The sequence below is a fragment of the Mobula birostris genome, chromosome 17, assembly GCF_030028105.1.
Source record: "Mobula birostris isolate sMobBir1 chromosome 17, sMobBir1.hap1, whole genome shotgun sequence".
Lineage (NCBI taxonomy): Eukaryota > Metazoa > Chordata > Chondrichthyes > Myliobatiformes > Myliobatidae > Mobula > Mobula birostris.
The window spans coordinates 16,445,388-16,458,115 of NC_092386.1; the positions used below are offsets into that span (position 1 = coordinate 16,445,388).

General features: G+C 38.0%; 1 protein-coding gene across 1 annotated transcript in view; it reads right to left on the bottom strand.

Moving 5' to 3' along the window:
- Window positions 1-945: 945 nt before the first annotated feature.
- riok2 (RIO kinase 2 (yeast)) overlaps window positions 946-12,728 on the bottom strand; it is a 31,823-nt gene continuing 20,040 nt past the window's right edge. The window contains exons 7-10 of the mRNA XM_072281321.1: window positions 11,644-11,736; window positions 9,352-9,843; window positions 2,036-2,126; window positions 946-1,634 (exon numbers count right to left, since the gene is read on the bottom strand). Coding sequence (XP_072137422.1) covers window positions 1,473-1,634; window positions 2,036-2,126; window positions 9,352-9,843; window positions 11,644-11,736 — 838 coding nt within the window. The 3' untranslated portion in view covers window positions 946-1,472. The remainder of the gene's footprint in view (window positions 1,635-2,035; window positions 2,127-9,351; window positions 9,844-11,643; window positions 11,737-12,728) is intronic.

A 12,728-nucleotide genomic window follows, 5' to 3' on the forward strand; every position in this document is an offset into this window, starting at 1 on the left:
GTTATTATAGGACTGTGAACTGCAGTACTGGAAACCCTGCCATGGGAAACATTATCTCTGCATCCATCTGGTGCAGCTGCAGAAGAGTTTTGTATTCTTCTAAACGTGCATTCTGACCCAGTCTGTTTAATCTCCCCCCAGAGGAAAGTTCACATGCTAATAATCAATCTTCCTTGCACAATATTCAGGGGGCCAGTATAATTGCAGTAAGACATCTTTATTCTTCATCCAATCCTCTTTCAACAAAAACTGATGACTGTTGAAACTGCACATTAGCTTAGTGATTTGTGTTGGACACCTAGAATGATGTGAATTAACACCTTTCAATAATGCCACCATTTAAAAAAAATGCATTTCTACTTCTTTATCCCCAGACCAATATAGATTCTTCCTCTATTTTCACATTATGTTCCATATGCTGTTCTCATCCAATTCACTTAGTCTGTATATTCCCTTGAAACCTCAATACATCTTATTAACAGAACACATTGACAACTAGCTTTGCATCACAGCAAACTTGTATTTGGATGAAGGGATCAAATGTAATGACAAAGAGTAAACTACGCCAATTGTTGTAGCACCAAGAAGTCTCTCTGACCTGTTTAGTCCTACTGTTTTGGTCAAAACTAATCCCCAATCTATACCAATATATTATTCCCAATCCCACGTGCTCCAATCGATTAATTAAAACAGAAACATTTTCAGAATTTCTGTTTAAACCAAATATAGATCCATAACACAAAATGTATGAATAACCACATTTTCCTATTAAGGCAGTGGATTTTCAGTGTGGAAACACAAGTTTATGGAAGAGATGGCAAAGGATGTGTCTCTTACCAAAAAAGACAATTACCTACAACAGAATAGAAACTTCATCTAATTATATAATTTTCAAATGATTCCTTTTAATTATGGTAATGGGAATATAACTATTTCATTTTCAATACTTGGTATTCCCCAATTTTATTACCAAAACTATAAAGTGCTGCAAATATTATACACATATTAACAGTAATCTCTATTAGCCAAATTTAAACAGCAGTCAGCTAAATATATTTATTTCAATTTTGTTGATCCAGTATATCAAAATATTGAGATACAATTTTTATCAAATAGACAATCCATTAAGAATTCACATATACAACAAATGACTTAAGGAATTCAAAACAAAATTCAAAGTAATTTGTGGTATGATCTTTAAGTATTATTTTTAAAAGAATCTCTCCAGGACTCCCCGGTTTGAAACTTCTATGGGTTTTGTAGTACAGATTTGTATGCAAACTCAAATTCAGTCTGACCTGCTCCTCCAGTAACTTCATGTGATCTTTGTTAAGTTCCAAACTGAATGAATAACTTTATAACACACTGTACTGTAGAACATTAGTGTAGAAATGTAAATACAGAATCAGTGCAAATTAATCTTGATTGTACTTATGTAGCCAAATAGAATTATGACCTTTCTAAAAGCACTTCTAACCCCAAAAATCTTGAGCATCGACACTCCATTTAATGGTCTGCATGGTTTCTCTCCGCTGCTTCGTGTAGATGTTGGCTTCTCCCTTTTGTAAACGTCTTCTTGTTGCAGCCTTTTGCTGCTTGGTGAGCTGTTGTTTAACCTTTCGTTTGATCACATCCTAAAATAGCATACACAATCTCAATAACTGCAAAGCAAACAAGTGGCAATCATATTTAGAAATAATATTAAGAAGCTCTGCACTACTATTTTTGTTCAGTCACAGTTAATCCCACAATACAGTTGCTGACCTTTAGCAATTATCTTTCAATACTGCATCGCTGGAAGTTATTTTATGGTAAGCTAATTTTGTCAAGTAGCTCTTGCAATATCTGCCAACAGCGCCAGTAGCTGGCATCCATCTCAGTTTAAAACTGAATACAGAATGGAACCATCAGGGAAGACTATCCGCTAATCTCCAACCAGGTTGCATTTCAAAGTCCAAGAAAGTAAACTCCATTAACTACCACTGAAGTAAAACAAATAAAAGATATAAGAGTGGGAATCTGAACACAAACTTACTGGTGGGATTGTTGAAGTACTTAACAAGCTGCCTGCAGAACTCACACTGGTGGTTCTCTGTCTGCGTCCACAGGAGTCCATCGATTCATCCCTAGTGAAAGGTAACATCGTGAACATAGGAACTAGGAACAGGTTAGCTGCACTGCATGACATAAATCCATAAATGTGGAACCTATCTTTGATAAATTTAAAACCCAATGTACTCAGTACGTGTTCCTGATCACTCATGCTGCCAATGACATACCAAAAGCAATATGGGGTCAAACAAGAACTTCAGTTTACCTAGCTCTAATACTCAACATTTCCTTTTTGAACATCTAATGATGGTAAATACCACTTTTTCTTCCTGAAATTCCCTTTAGGTTTCTTGTTTCACAATCTTTATTGGTAATCTGTTTTATATACATCCTTACGTATCACAATTTACTATTTAAAACCTGAAAATTTTAGTAACAAATTCATCATACATATCCTCATATAACAATGCTTCTACTTTTCTCTGCCAATAAATAAAGCTCACCAAGATTTTTTTTAAATGAAGATACACTGACATTAATCATTTATGCTAGCTTTCTCTTTGATATAGAGAATTTTGGAGAAAATATTCTATTTTACAACTCATTACACATCAAGATACATGTCTTAAATAAGGTAGATGATCGTGTAGCACAGTTAGAGATGGGTAGGTATGGCATGGAGTCATGGCTGAAAGATGACTGTAGTTGAGAGCTTAATACCCAAGGATACACAATCTATCAAGGACAGGTAGTAGGCAGTGGAGGAGTAGCTCTGCTGGTAAAAATGAAATCAAATCTTTAGAAAGAGGCTACATAGGAGAAAATGTAGAATTCTTGTGGGTAGTTAATAAACTACAAGGATAAAGCCATCCTATAGGCATCTGAACAGTAGCCAGGATGTGGGTGAATAAATTGTAGCAGAAGATAGGAAAGGCATGTCAAAAAGGCAATGATAGTCACAGATGACTTCAATATGCAGATAGAACAGGGAAATCAAGTTGATGCTAGAGAATTTGTGGAATGCTTATGAAATGGCTTTTTAAAGCAGCTTGAGGGTGAGCCCATTAGGGGATCAGCAATTCTGCACTGGGTGTTGTGTAATGAACTGAATAGGATTAGGGAGCTTGAGGTAAAGGAACCCTGAGCATACAGTGATCATAATATGACATAATTCACCCTGCAATTTGAGAAGCTAAAGTAATATGTATTGGTATTACAATGGAGTAAAGGGAATTTCAGAGGCATGACAGGAGAGAGGAGTTGGGCAAAGATGATTGGAAGGGGACATGAGCAGGGTGACAGCAAAGCAGCAATGGCTCTGGGAGCAATTTGCAAAGTGCAGAATAGATAATATCCCAAGAACTATCCCAAAGGCAGGATGACACAACTGTGGCTAACAAAGCCAACATAAAAAAAAGACGGCAAAAATTAGTGGGACGTTAAGAGTATTGGGAAGCTTTTAAAAACCAAAAGAAGGCAACTAAAAAAATCTCATGAGAGGAAAAAAAAAATGAAATATGAAGGTAATCTAGCCAATAATATCAAAAATGATACTAAAAGTTTTTTCAAATATATAGTAAAAATGATGCTAGAGAGCTGGCAAACAAACTTGAATAAGTATTTTGCATCAGCTTTCACTGTGAAAGACATTCATAAGTTTGAGAGTGTCAAAGGGCAGAAGTGAATGCAGTTGCTATTACTAAGGAGAAAGTGCTTGGGAAACTGAAAGGCCTGAAGGCTGGAACCTGAAGGGCTGCACCCTAGGATTCTAAGAGGTAGCTGAAGAAATTGTGAAGGCATGAGTAATGATCTTTCAATAATCAATAGATCCTGGAATGGTTCTGGAGGACTTGAAAATTGCAAATGTCACTCCACTTGTCAAGAAAGGAGAGAGGCAGAAGAAAGGGAATTATAGGCCAGTTAGTCTGAATTTGGTGTTTGGGAAGATATTGGAGTCAATTGGTAAGGTTGTGGTTTTGAGGTACTTGGAGGCATATAAAATAGGCTGTAGTCAGCATGGTTTCCTTAAGGGAAAATCTTGCCTGAGAAATCACTGAAATTCTTTGCAGAAGTAACAAGCAGGATAGACAAAGGAGAATTGGTGGATGTTGAGAATTTGGAATTTCAGAAGGCCTTTGGCAAGGTGCCACACACAAGGCTGCTAAACAAGGTAAGAACCCAGGAGGTGACAGGAAAGAAACCAGCATGGGTTGAGCAATGGCTGATTAGCAGAAGATAAACTGTGGGAATAAAGGAATCTTTTTTGGATTGGCTGCTGGTGACTCGTTGTGTGCCACAAGGGTTGGTATTGGGACTGTACCCCTTTACATTGTATGTCAACGATTTTGATGATAAAATTGATGGCTTTGTGGCCAATACTAAGACGGGTGCCGGGACAGGTTGTTTTGAGGAAGAAGAGCGGCTGCAGAAGGACTTAAGACAGGTTAGGAGAATGGGCTAAGAGGTGGCAGGTGGAATACAGTGTTGGGATATATATGGTCATGCACTTTGGAAGAAGGAATAAAAGCAAAGACTATTTTCTAAACAGAGAGAAAAATTAAAAATCTGAGGCACAAAGGCATTTGGAAGCCCATGTGAGTCGATGGTGAGGAAGGCAAAAGCAATGCTAGCATTCATTACAAAAGGACTAGAATATAAATGCAAGGATTTAATACTAAGGTATTATAAGGTATTGGTGAGACCTCACAGAGTATTGTGAGCAGTTTTGGGCCCCTTATTTAAGAAAGGATGTGCTGACATTGGAGAGGAGTCAGAGGAGGTTCACAAGAATGTTTCCAGAAATGAAAGGATTATCACATGAGCAGTGACTTAAGGTTCTGGGCCTGTACTTGCTGGAATTTAGAAAACTCAAGAGGGATCTCATTGAAACCTATTGAATGCTGAAAGGTCTAAATAAAATGGATGTGAAGAGGATGTTTCCTTTGGTGGGGGAGTTTGGGACCTGAGGGCACAACCTCAAAATAAAGGGATGTCCATTTAGAATAGAGATGAAGAAGTCTTTCTTTAGCCAAAGGGTGGTGAATCTGTGGAATTTGTTGCCACAGGTGGCTGTGGAGGCCAGGTCGCTGAATGCATTTAAGGTGGAGGTTGATAGGTTCTTGATTAGTCAGGGCATGAAAGGTTATGGGGAGAAGGCAGAAGAATGGTGTTGAGAGGGAAATGGATCAGCCATGATGAAATGGTGGAGCAGATGATGGGACGAATGGCCTAATTCTGCTCCCATGCATTATGGTCCAAGATCACGATTCTTGTATCAACGCATCTCTCAACCCTCTCATCGGCAGAATATACAAAAGTCTAAAAGAATAGACCACTGGGCCCAAGGACAGCTTCCACCCTTCATTAAAAGATTATTGAATGGTTCCCTGGTACAATATGAACTTTTGACCTCACAATGACCCAATTATGAACTTGAATCTTATTGTCTACCTGCACTGCACTCTCTGTTCTGAATTCTTATTGTTTTACCTTGTACAAGCTCAGTGCACTGTTGTAATGAAATGATCTGTATGAACTAGCTGCAGGACAAGTTTTTCACTGTACCTCAGTACGTACAATAATACACTAATTTACCAAAATTTACCAATTGGTTTTAATGGACACAAAATAAACATCCTTCTAGTTGTAATCTAGTTCTGGACAATAGACAATAGGTGCAGGAGTAGGCCATTCGGCCCTTTGAGCCAGCACCGCCATTCACTGTGATCATGGCTGATCATCCACAATCAATACCCCGTTCCTGCCTTCTCCCCATACCCCTTGACTCCACTATCATTAAGAGCTCTATCTCTCTCTTGAAAGCATGCAGAGAATTGGCCTCCATTGCCTTCTGAGGCAGAGCATTCCACAGATCCACAACTCTCTGGGTGAAAAAGTTTTTCCTCAACTCCGTTCTAAATGGCCTACCCCTTATTCTCAAATTGTGGCCTCTGGTTCTGGACTCCCCCAACATCGGGAACATGTTACCTGCCTCTAGCGTGTCCAATCCCTTAATAATCTTACATGTTTCAATCAGATCCCTTCTCATCCTTCTAAATTCCAGTGTATACATTCAATCTTTCAACATATGACAGTCCTGCCATCCCAGGAACTAACCTCGTGAACCTTCGCGGCACTCCCTCAATAGCAAGGATGTCCTTCCTCAAATTTGGAGACCAAAACTGTACACAATACTCCAAATGTGGTCTCACCAGGGCCCTGTACAACTGCAGAAGGACCTCTTTGCTCCTATACTCAACTCCCCTTGTTATGAAGGCCAACATGCCATTAGCTTTCTTCACTGCTTGCTGTACCTGCATGCTTACTTTCAGTGACTGATGAACAAGGACACCTAGATCTTGTTGTGCTTCCCCTTTTCCTAACTTGACACCATTCAAATAGTAATCTGCCTTCCTGTTCTTGCCACCAAAGTGGATAACCTCACATTTATCCACATTAAACTGCATATGCCCACTCACCCAACCTGTCCAAGTCATCCTGCATTATCTCATCATCCTCCACACATTTCACACTGCCACCCAGTTTTGTGTCATCTGCAAATTTGCTAATATTACTTTGAATCCCTTCATCTAAATCATTAATATATATTGTAAATAGCTGCGGTCCCAGCACCGAGCCTTGCGGTACCCCACTAGTCACCACCTGCCATTCCGAAAGGGACTCGTTAATCCCTACTCTTTGTTTCCAGTCTGCAAACCAATTTTCTATCCATGTCAGTACTCTGCCCCAATACCATGTGCTCTAGTTTTGCCCACTAATCTCCTATGTGGGACCTTATCAAAGGCATTCTGAAAGTCCAGGTATACTACATCCACTGGCTCTCCCTTGTCCATTTTCATAGTTACATCCTCAAAAAATTCCACAAGATTAGTCAAGCACGATTTCCCCTTCGTAAATCCATGCTGACTTGGACCGATCCTGTTACTGCTATCCAAATGTGCCGCTATTTCATCCCATCTATTCTAATCTATTAATTCCTATTACTGCATACAATGCAAGATGTCTTCTATAAGCACAGAAAATAAATGTATTAAGAGAATGCCTTATCTAACATTTTATGGAAAAATGTATTAACAGGCCATCTTCTTCAAGAACGAAGAAAAAATACACATTTAAGAAAATTAGAATGGCAGAAGTAATTGTTCACACAAACTGCAATCACACCTCTTGTTTGTTTGCCCTCTAACATTCATGGTACATGGTCAATGTTAGGGATTATCTCATGACTTCAGAGATGCAAGTTTGAGTATAATGCACAGGAGCCTAATGCAGTGACTTGTTAAATGTTCTACAGGCCACTTTTACCGGCACAGGCAGAAGAATGACTCAGAATCAACCATGTAGGTTTCATAAAAAAATTATGATATTGTTACAAGTCATCATTATTTGAGCAAGTCTATGCTGCTTTTAGAACAGTACCATCAATGCCATTTCCCAATTTTCTCTGTTGCTTTAAACTATTTGCTCAAGTGTTTGTCCAATTTCTTTTTTAAAGCATTACTATGGTTCAACCAATCTTAAAACAAAGAATTCCTCAATACAGTCCAAAATAAAAATGTTTCTTTTCATATTCCTCGGAACAATAGAACACAGGAACAGGCCCTTCAGACCACGATGTTATGCTGAATTAATGAAATTAATAATCAAGTGGCCAACTAAACTAATCCCTTCTGTCTACACAATGCCCATATCCTTCCATTTTCCTCACATTCATTTGCTTATCTAAACATCTTTTAAAAGTCTTTAATGCTTCTGCCTCTACCACCACTCCAGGCAGCGCATTCCAGGCACACACCGCTCTCAAAAAAACTTGCCGTCACATCATCTTTGAAATTACCCTCTCTCACCTTAAATGCATGCCCACGGGTATTAAGACATGTCAGCCATGGGGAAAAAAAAATACTGCCTGTCTACTCTATCTATGCCTCTCATAATCTTATAGACCTCCATCAAATCTCTGTTCAGCCTCCGCCACCCCAGAGAAAACAACTGAAGTTTGTCCACCCTCTTTTTATAGCACATGCCCTCGAATCCAGGCAATTTCCTGGTAAACTTCTGCATCCTCTCCAAAGCCTCGACATCCTTCCTATAAAGACCAGAACCATATGCAATACTAAAGATGTGGCTTAACTAAAGTTTTACAAAGCTGCAACTTAATTTTCTGACTTTTGAACTCATTGCCTTGGTAAGCATGCCATATGCCTTCTTAACCACTCTTTCAACCTGTGTTGCCACTTTCATGGAGATATGAACTTGGACCCCAAGGTACCTCTCTCATCAACACTTGCTCATAACAGTGTATTGACTCTCTACATTTGACCTACAACAAATCACAAACCTCCAGCTAGAATAAGTCCCTACAACCACTATGTCTTCGCTGGGCAAGCCAGTTCTGAATCCAAATAGCCAATGGATCACATGCATCTTAATCTTCTGGATGAGCCTCCCATGAGGGACACTACTAAATACTTTACTAAAAACCATGTAAAAAGCATCCACAGCTCTACCTTCATCAATCATTCTCACCACTATATCAAAAGTCTCAATCAAGTTAGTGAGACACAACTTGTCCTGCACAAAGCCATGCTGTCTCTCCCTAATTAGGCCATGGCTTTCCAAATACTGATAAATCCCATCCCTAAGAAATCTCTCCAGTAACTTCCCTACCACTGACACGGACTCACCAGTCTATAGTTTCCAAGATTATCCCCGTTTCACTTCTTGAATAATGAAACAACATTAGCCACTTGCCAGTCCTCCTGGATCTTGCCTGTAGCTAGAGGATATAAAAATACTGAAGGCCCCAGTAATCTCTTCTCTTGCCTCTACCGATAACCTGGGTATATCCCATCAGGGCCAGGTGAGGTATCCACCAATAAATGAATCAGTACTCCAGTTGTGGCCTGCATTTTATATAGATTTATCCTAAATCTAGTTTTGCACTCACAATTATGTCAAAGTGCATCACTTAACACTTCCTCATACCTTTCACAATTCTATCCATTCAGCTAACCCACATCTTCTGACAATCTATCAGTACTGTATTTCCAAACATGTATTAAACAGTTTTTTGGAAATTTTAACATGCACATCAATGCCCATATCATTAATATAAATAAGCACGAGTGTCTGCACTGCCAATTAGGAAAAAAATATGCCTTCTGATAAATCAGAGAGAAGATATCAACTGCAGTCTATTAATCATCCTACTTTACTTCCTTAGAACTTAAATTGAGAAAATTAATGAATTATGCCAATTGGACACTGCTGAAATAGTACCTGAAAGGTTTAAACTCCTTGTTGTGAGCGGACAGATCAAGTAAGTCAGGACATTCTTCTTCATCAGTTGGAACGGCGTCACTCTGGTCTATCTGACACACCATTTCAGACATGTGTTCAAGATGTTTGTTAACATCTCCAGGAAGTTCAACAGCACCAGCCACTTCAGTGCACTGTCTTTCAACTTCTTCATCATCTATTTTCAGTGTCACCAAATTAATATTTTCAATATCATTACCACTGGTATCTTCCCTGTAAGTTTGCTCAATCATTTCACAATTAGGAGAATTTTCAGAATTACTGTTGGCATGTAAATCCTTGCTTTCAATTGTTTTGGCTGAATTTTTGAATTCTTCATCCAAATCATCTTCTGAAAGGTCATTCTGAGCACCTTCTTCTTCAGGATCTGAAGCATCTAGCAGTGCTGCATCTTTCTGGAACTCTTTGGTGAAACCACTCACTTCTATCTCCACATCAAGTGAAGCTTCCTTCCTAAAGATGATAGAAAAAGATCCTTATGCATCAACAAATATCTGTATAAATTACAAAACTAAACTTGTTCCCTGATTCAAGATGAGGCAAAGCTGAGTTTGATCGGGGGGGGGGGAGCGGGCAAGGCAAGATGACAAAATAAAGCAAAAGAGTTGAATACAAAATAATGATGCAGTCTCAATTCAGGTATTGTGTTCTCTTTCTGGATGTCACATTGTAAGGAAACAAAAGTATATGTGAAGGTATTGGAGAAGGTCTAGGAAAGATTTACGAGAATGGCTCTGAGGATAAGGGACCGGTTACATAGACACATTAAAAAGGTTTGGACTTTAGAGATGGTTAAGGGGAAATTTCAAAGTACATAAATGATGAGGAATGTGTCCAGAGAGGATTACAGGAGACTTTTGTCTTTGGAGATGACACCAGGGATCAATGGTTACAAAGTATTAAAAAAGAGAACTACCAGTGAAATGAAGTATTTTAGCCCACATAGCATGCACTGGAGACTGGAATGAATTGTCACTTTATAATTCTACAAGTCTAGTAAGGAATGATAACGGGACAGTAGCTCATATTTGGTCAAATATGATACTATTTAACCTCTGATGCCAGCAAGGCATTCATGGCAGAAACGTAGTAACAAGAAATGCTGATATTGGAAGCTGGAGCAACAAACAAAATGCCCGAGGAACTCAACAGTTCAGGCAGCATCTGTGAAGGAAAATGGACAGTCTGCATTCTGGATCATGGCCCTTCATCTGGAATATAGCCACCGCTTTTGGTCATTCCAAAATTTAGTTAAAAATAATAATTCTGCTTATCTAGTGCTGGACAAACACTGGTGCTATCGGAATATTTGTAAAATTGAGTGTTGTCAATGTATGCATAGAACATGATATGGTTTCGAGTGGTGTCATACAGGGCCAAGATGCAGGTGAAACTGATGGTCAAAGATAAATCTGGAAGGACTGTAGTTATACTGCTGTAGGAACAAAATGATGCCAAGTACAGATAATTCTCATTTCAATAGCTGAATAACTGAGAATGGAAGAAAACGTATTAAGTCCACTTAACTGAGCAGTAAACTTGTTAACAAGTAAAGAAGGATGAAGAAAAAAGGTGTACTTTATGACTTAGGTTGTTTTAACATCTCAAAACAAGTTAGCCACATCATTCTACCATTAAAATAGAAGTATAATTCACTGTTCCTGCTCAACCGAGCTAAAATACAATTTTAGGAAGTATAACAGTGAAAAATATATAGGAGATCATTGCACGCAATGGGAATTACAAAAGAAATGGAGTAATAGTTTTGAGGGGTGTGAAAAAAAGATTACTTATGATGCATAGTACATTTCAAATAGCTATTTATTCTTTGTTGGATTCACACTTGTCTGCTAGTGCCAATGCAACAATATCAGTGGTGGGGTAATACAAAACCTCCTGGAAAAATGTGTAGAAAGTGAGGGAAATATCCTTTAAGATTGCTTAGACCAAATCTAAACTGCAATTTTACTTACGCTTACTGATATATTAATACAAGATTCATTAAAAAATCTAACATTGCATCTTGCCAATTGTTCCATTGGGAATTCCCTTAGCTTTAAGATTATACACACTCTAAGTAATTTAAGTAGACCATATATTGTAAAAATGCATTACTGTTGAGCAGAAAAAGCCATCTTTTGAACAATCAATGACCATAGAACCTAAAGCATGGTAATTGTTAATAATTTACAGATAAAAATCGTCACCAGAAATCTACAAAATTAAATACTGAGATATACAAATAATGCTAACCTGATATCCTTAAACGTTGGATAAAGTTCACTTTCGTAGTTGAAGCGCTTAATAAAGAAATCACGGATACACTTAACATCTCTGTTAAAATACCTGGAATGAAGAAAATAAAAAGGTCAGATCCATGTATTCATTGAAATGCTTTAAAATTGGGCAATGCTGATCTTTAAGCTACTTCAGCCCCAAGTATCTGCCTTTAGTTTTAAATGCATATTTAGAAAATAAATCAACAATTACAATATCAGCATCTATATAGAAATGTAAAGATTACTTTCAATTAAAACCTTTCAGTCAATTTCCTGAAAAAGTGAATACATGCACACAAGTGACTTGTTAAAGTCTTCTCTAGTATGATAAGATGAACAATTTCCCTCACTATCTATCTTGTTATGATTGTGCACACGATTGTTTACCTACTCTGCACTTTCTCTGTAGCTGTTGCACTTTATTCTACATTATGTTATAGTTTTACCTTGTTCTACCTCAATGCACTGTGTAATGATTTGATGTGTACGGACAGTACACAAAATTAACCTTTCACTACATCTCAGTACGTGATGATAAACCAATTCCAAATTGTATAGTGAGGACTACTAATTCATTACTATTTTCTGATTATTGACATTTTATTTTTAATTTCTGGCATCCTTGTCATTTCCCATCCTCCCTGCCCACACAAAACATTTTAAATTGAGAACAGGTCCGTCACTTCAGCTGTAGGCAAATAGAACTAGCTACTTTCCCCAGTCTTTCGAACTTAGCACCTCCTTGAAAAGCTCACCAAGTGACACCAACAACTGATCATAAAGAATATTCTGAATATGCCTGTTTCAATGGTGTTTGCTTCACCTGCTCTGGAAAGTAAATACAAGAAACACTCAAACCCAGAGAGAAAGAAACTCTCAATTTTGGCACATGGAATAAAAGCAGGAAAAAAGGGTCCAACAAAATCTCGTAATTTAAAGAAATATATTTTAGATGGAGCCCTTTTTCAGATTACCTGACAAAAACAGTCAACCAAAATATTATTGTTTTATCTTCTAGTAGATAGTCTCCTGTGGTGGGTATGTTTGTTACAACTACAC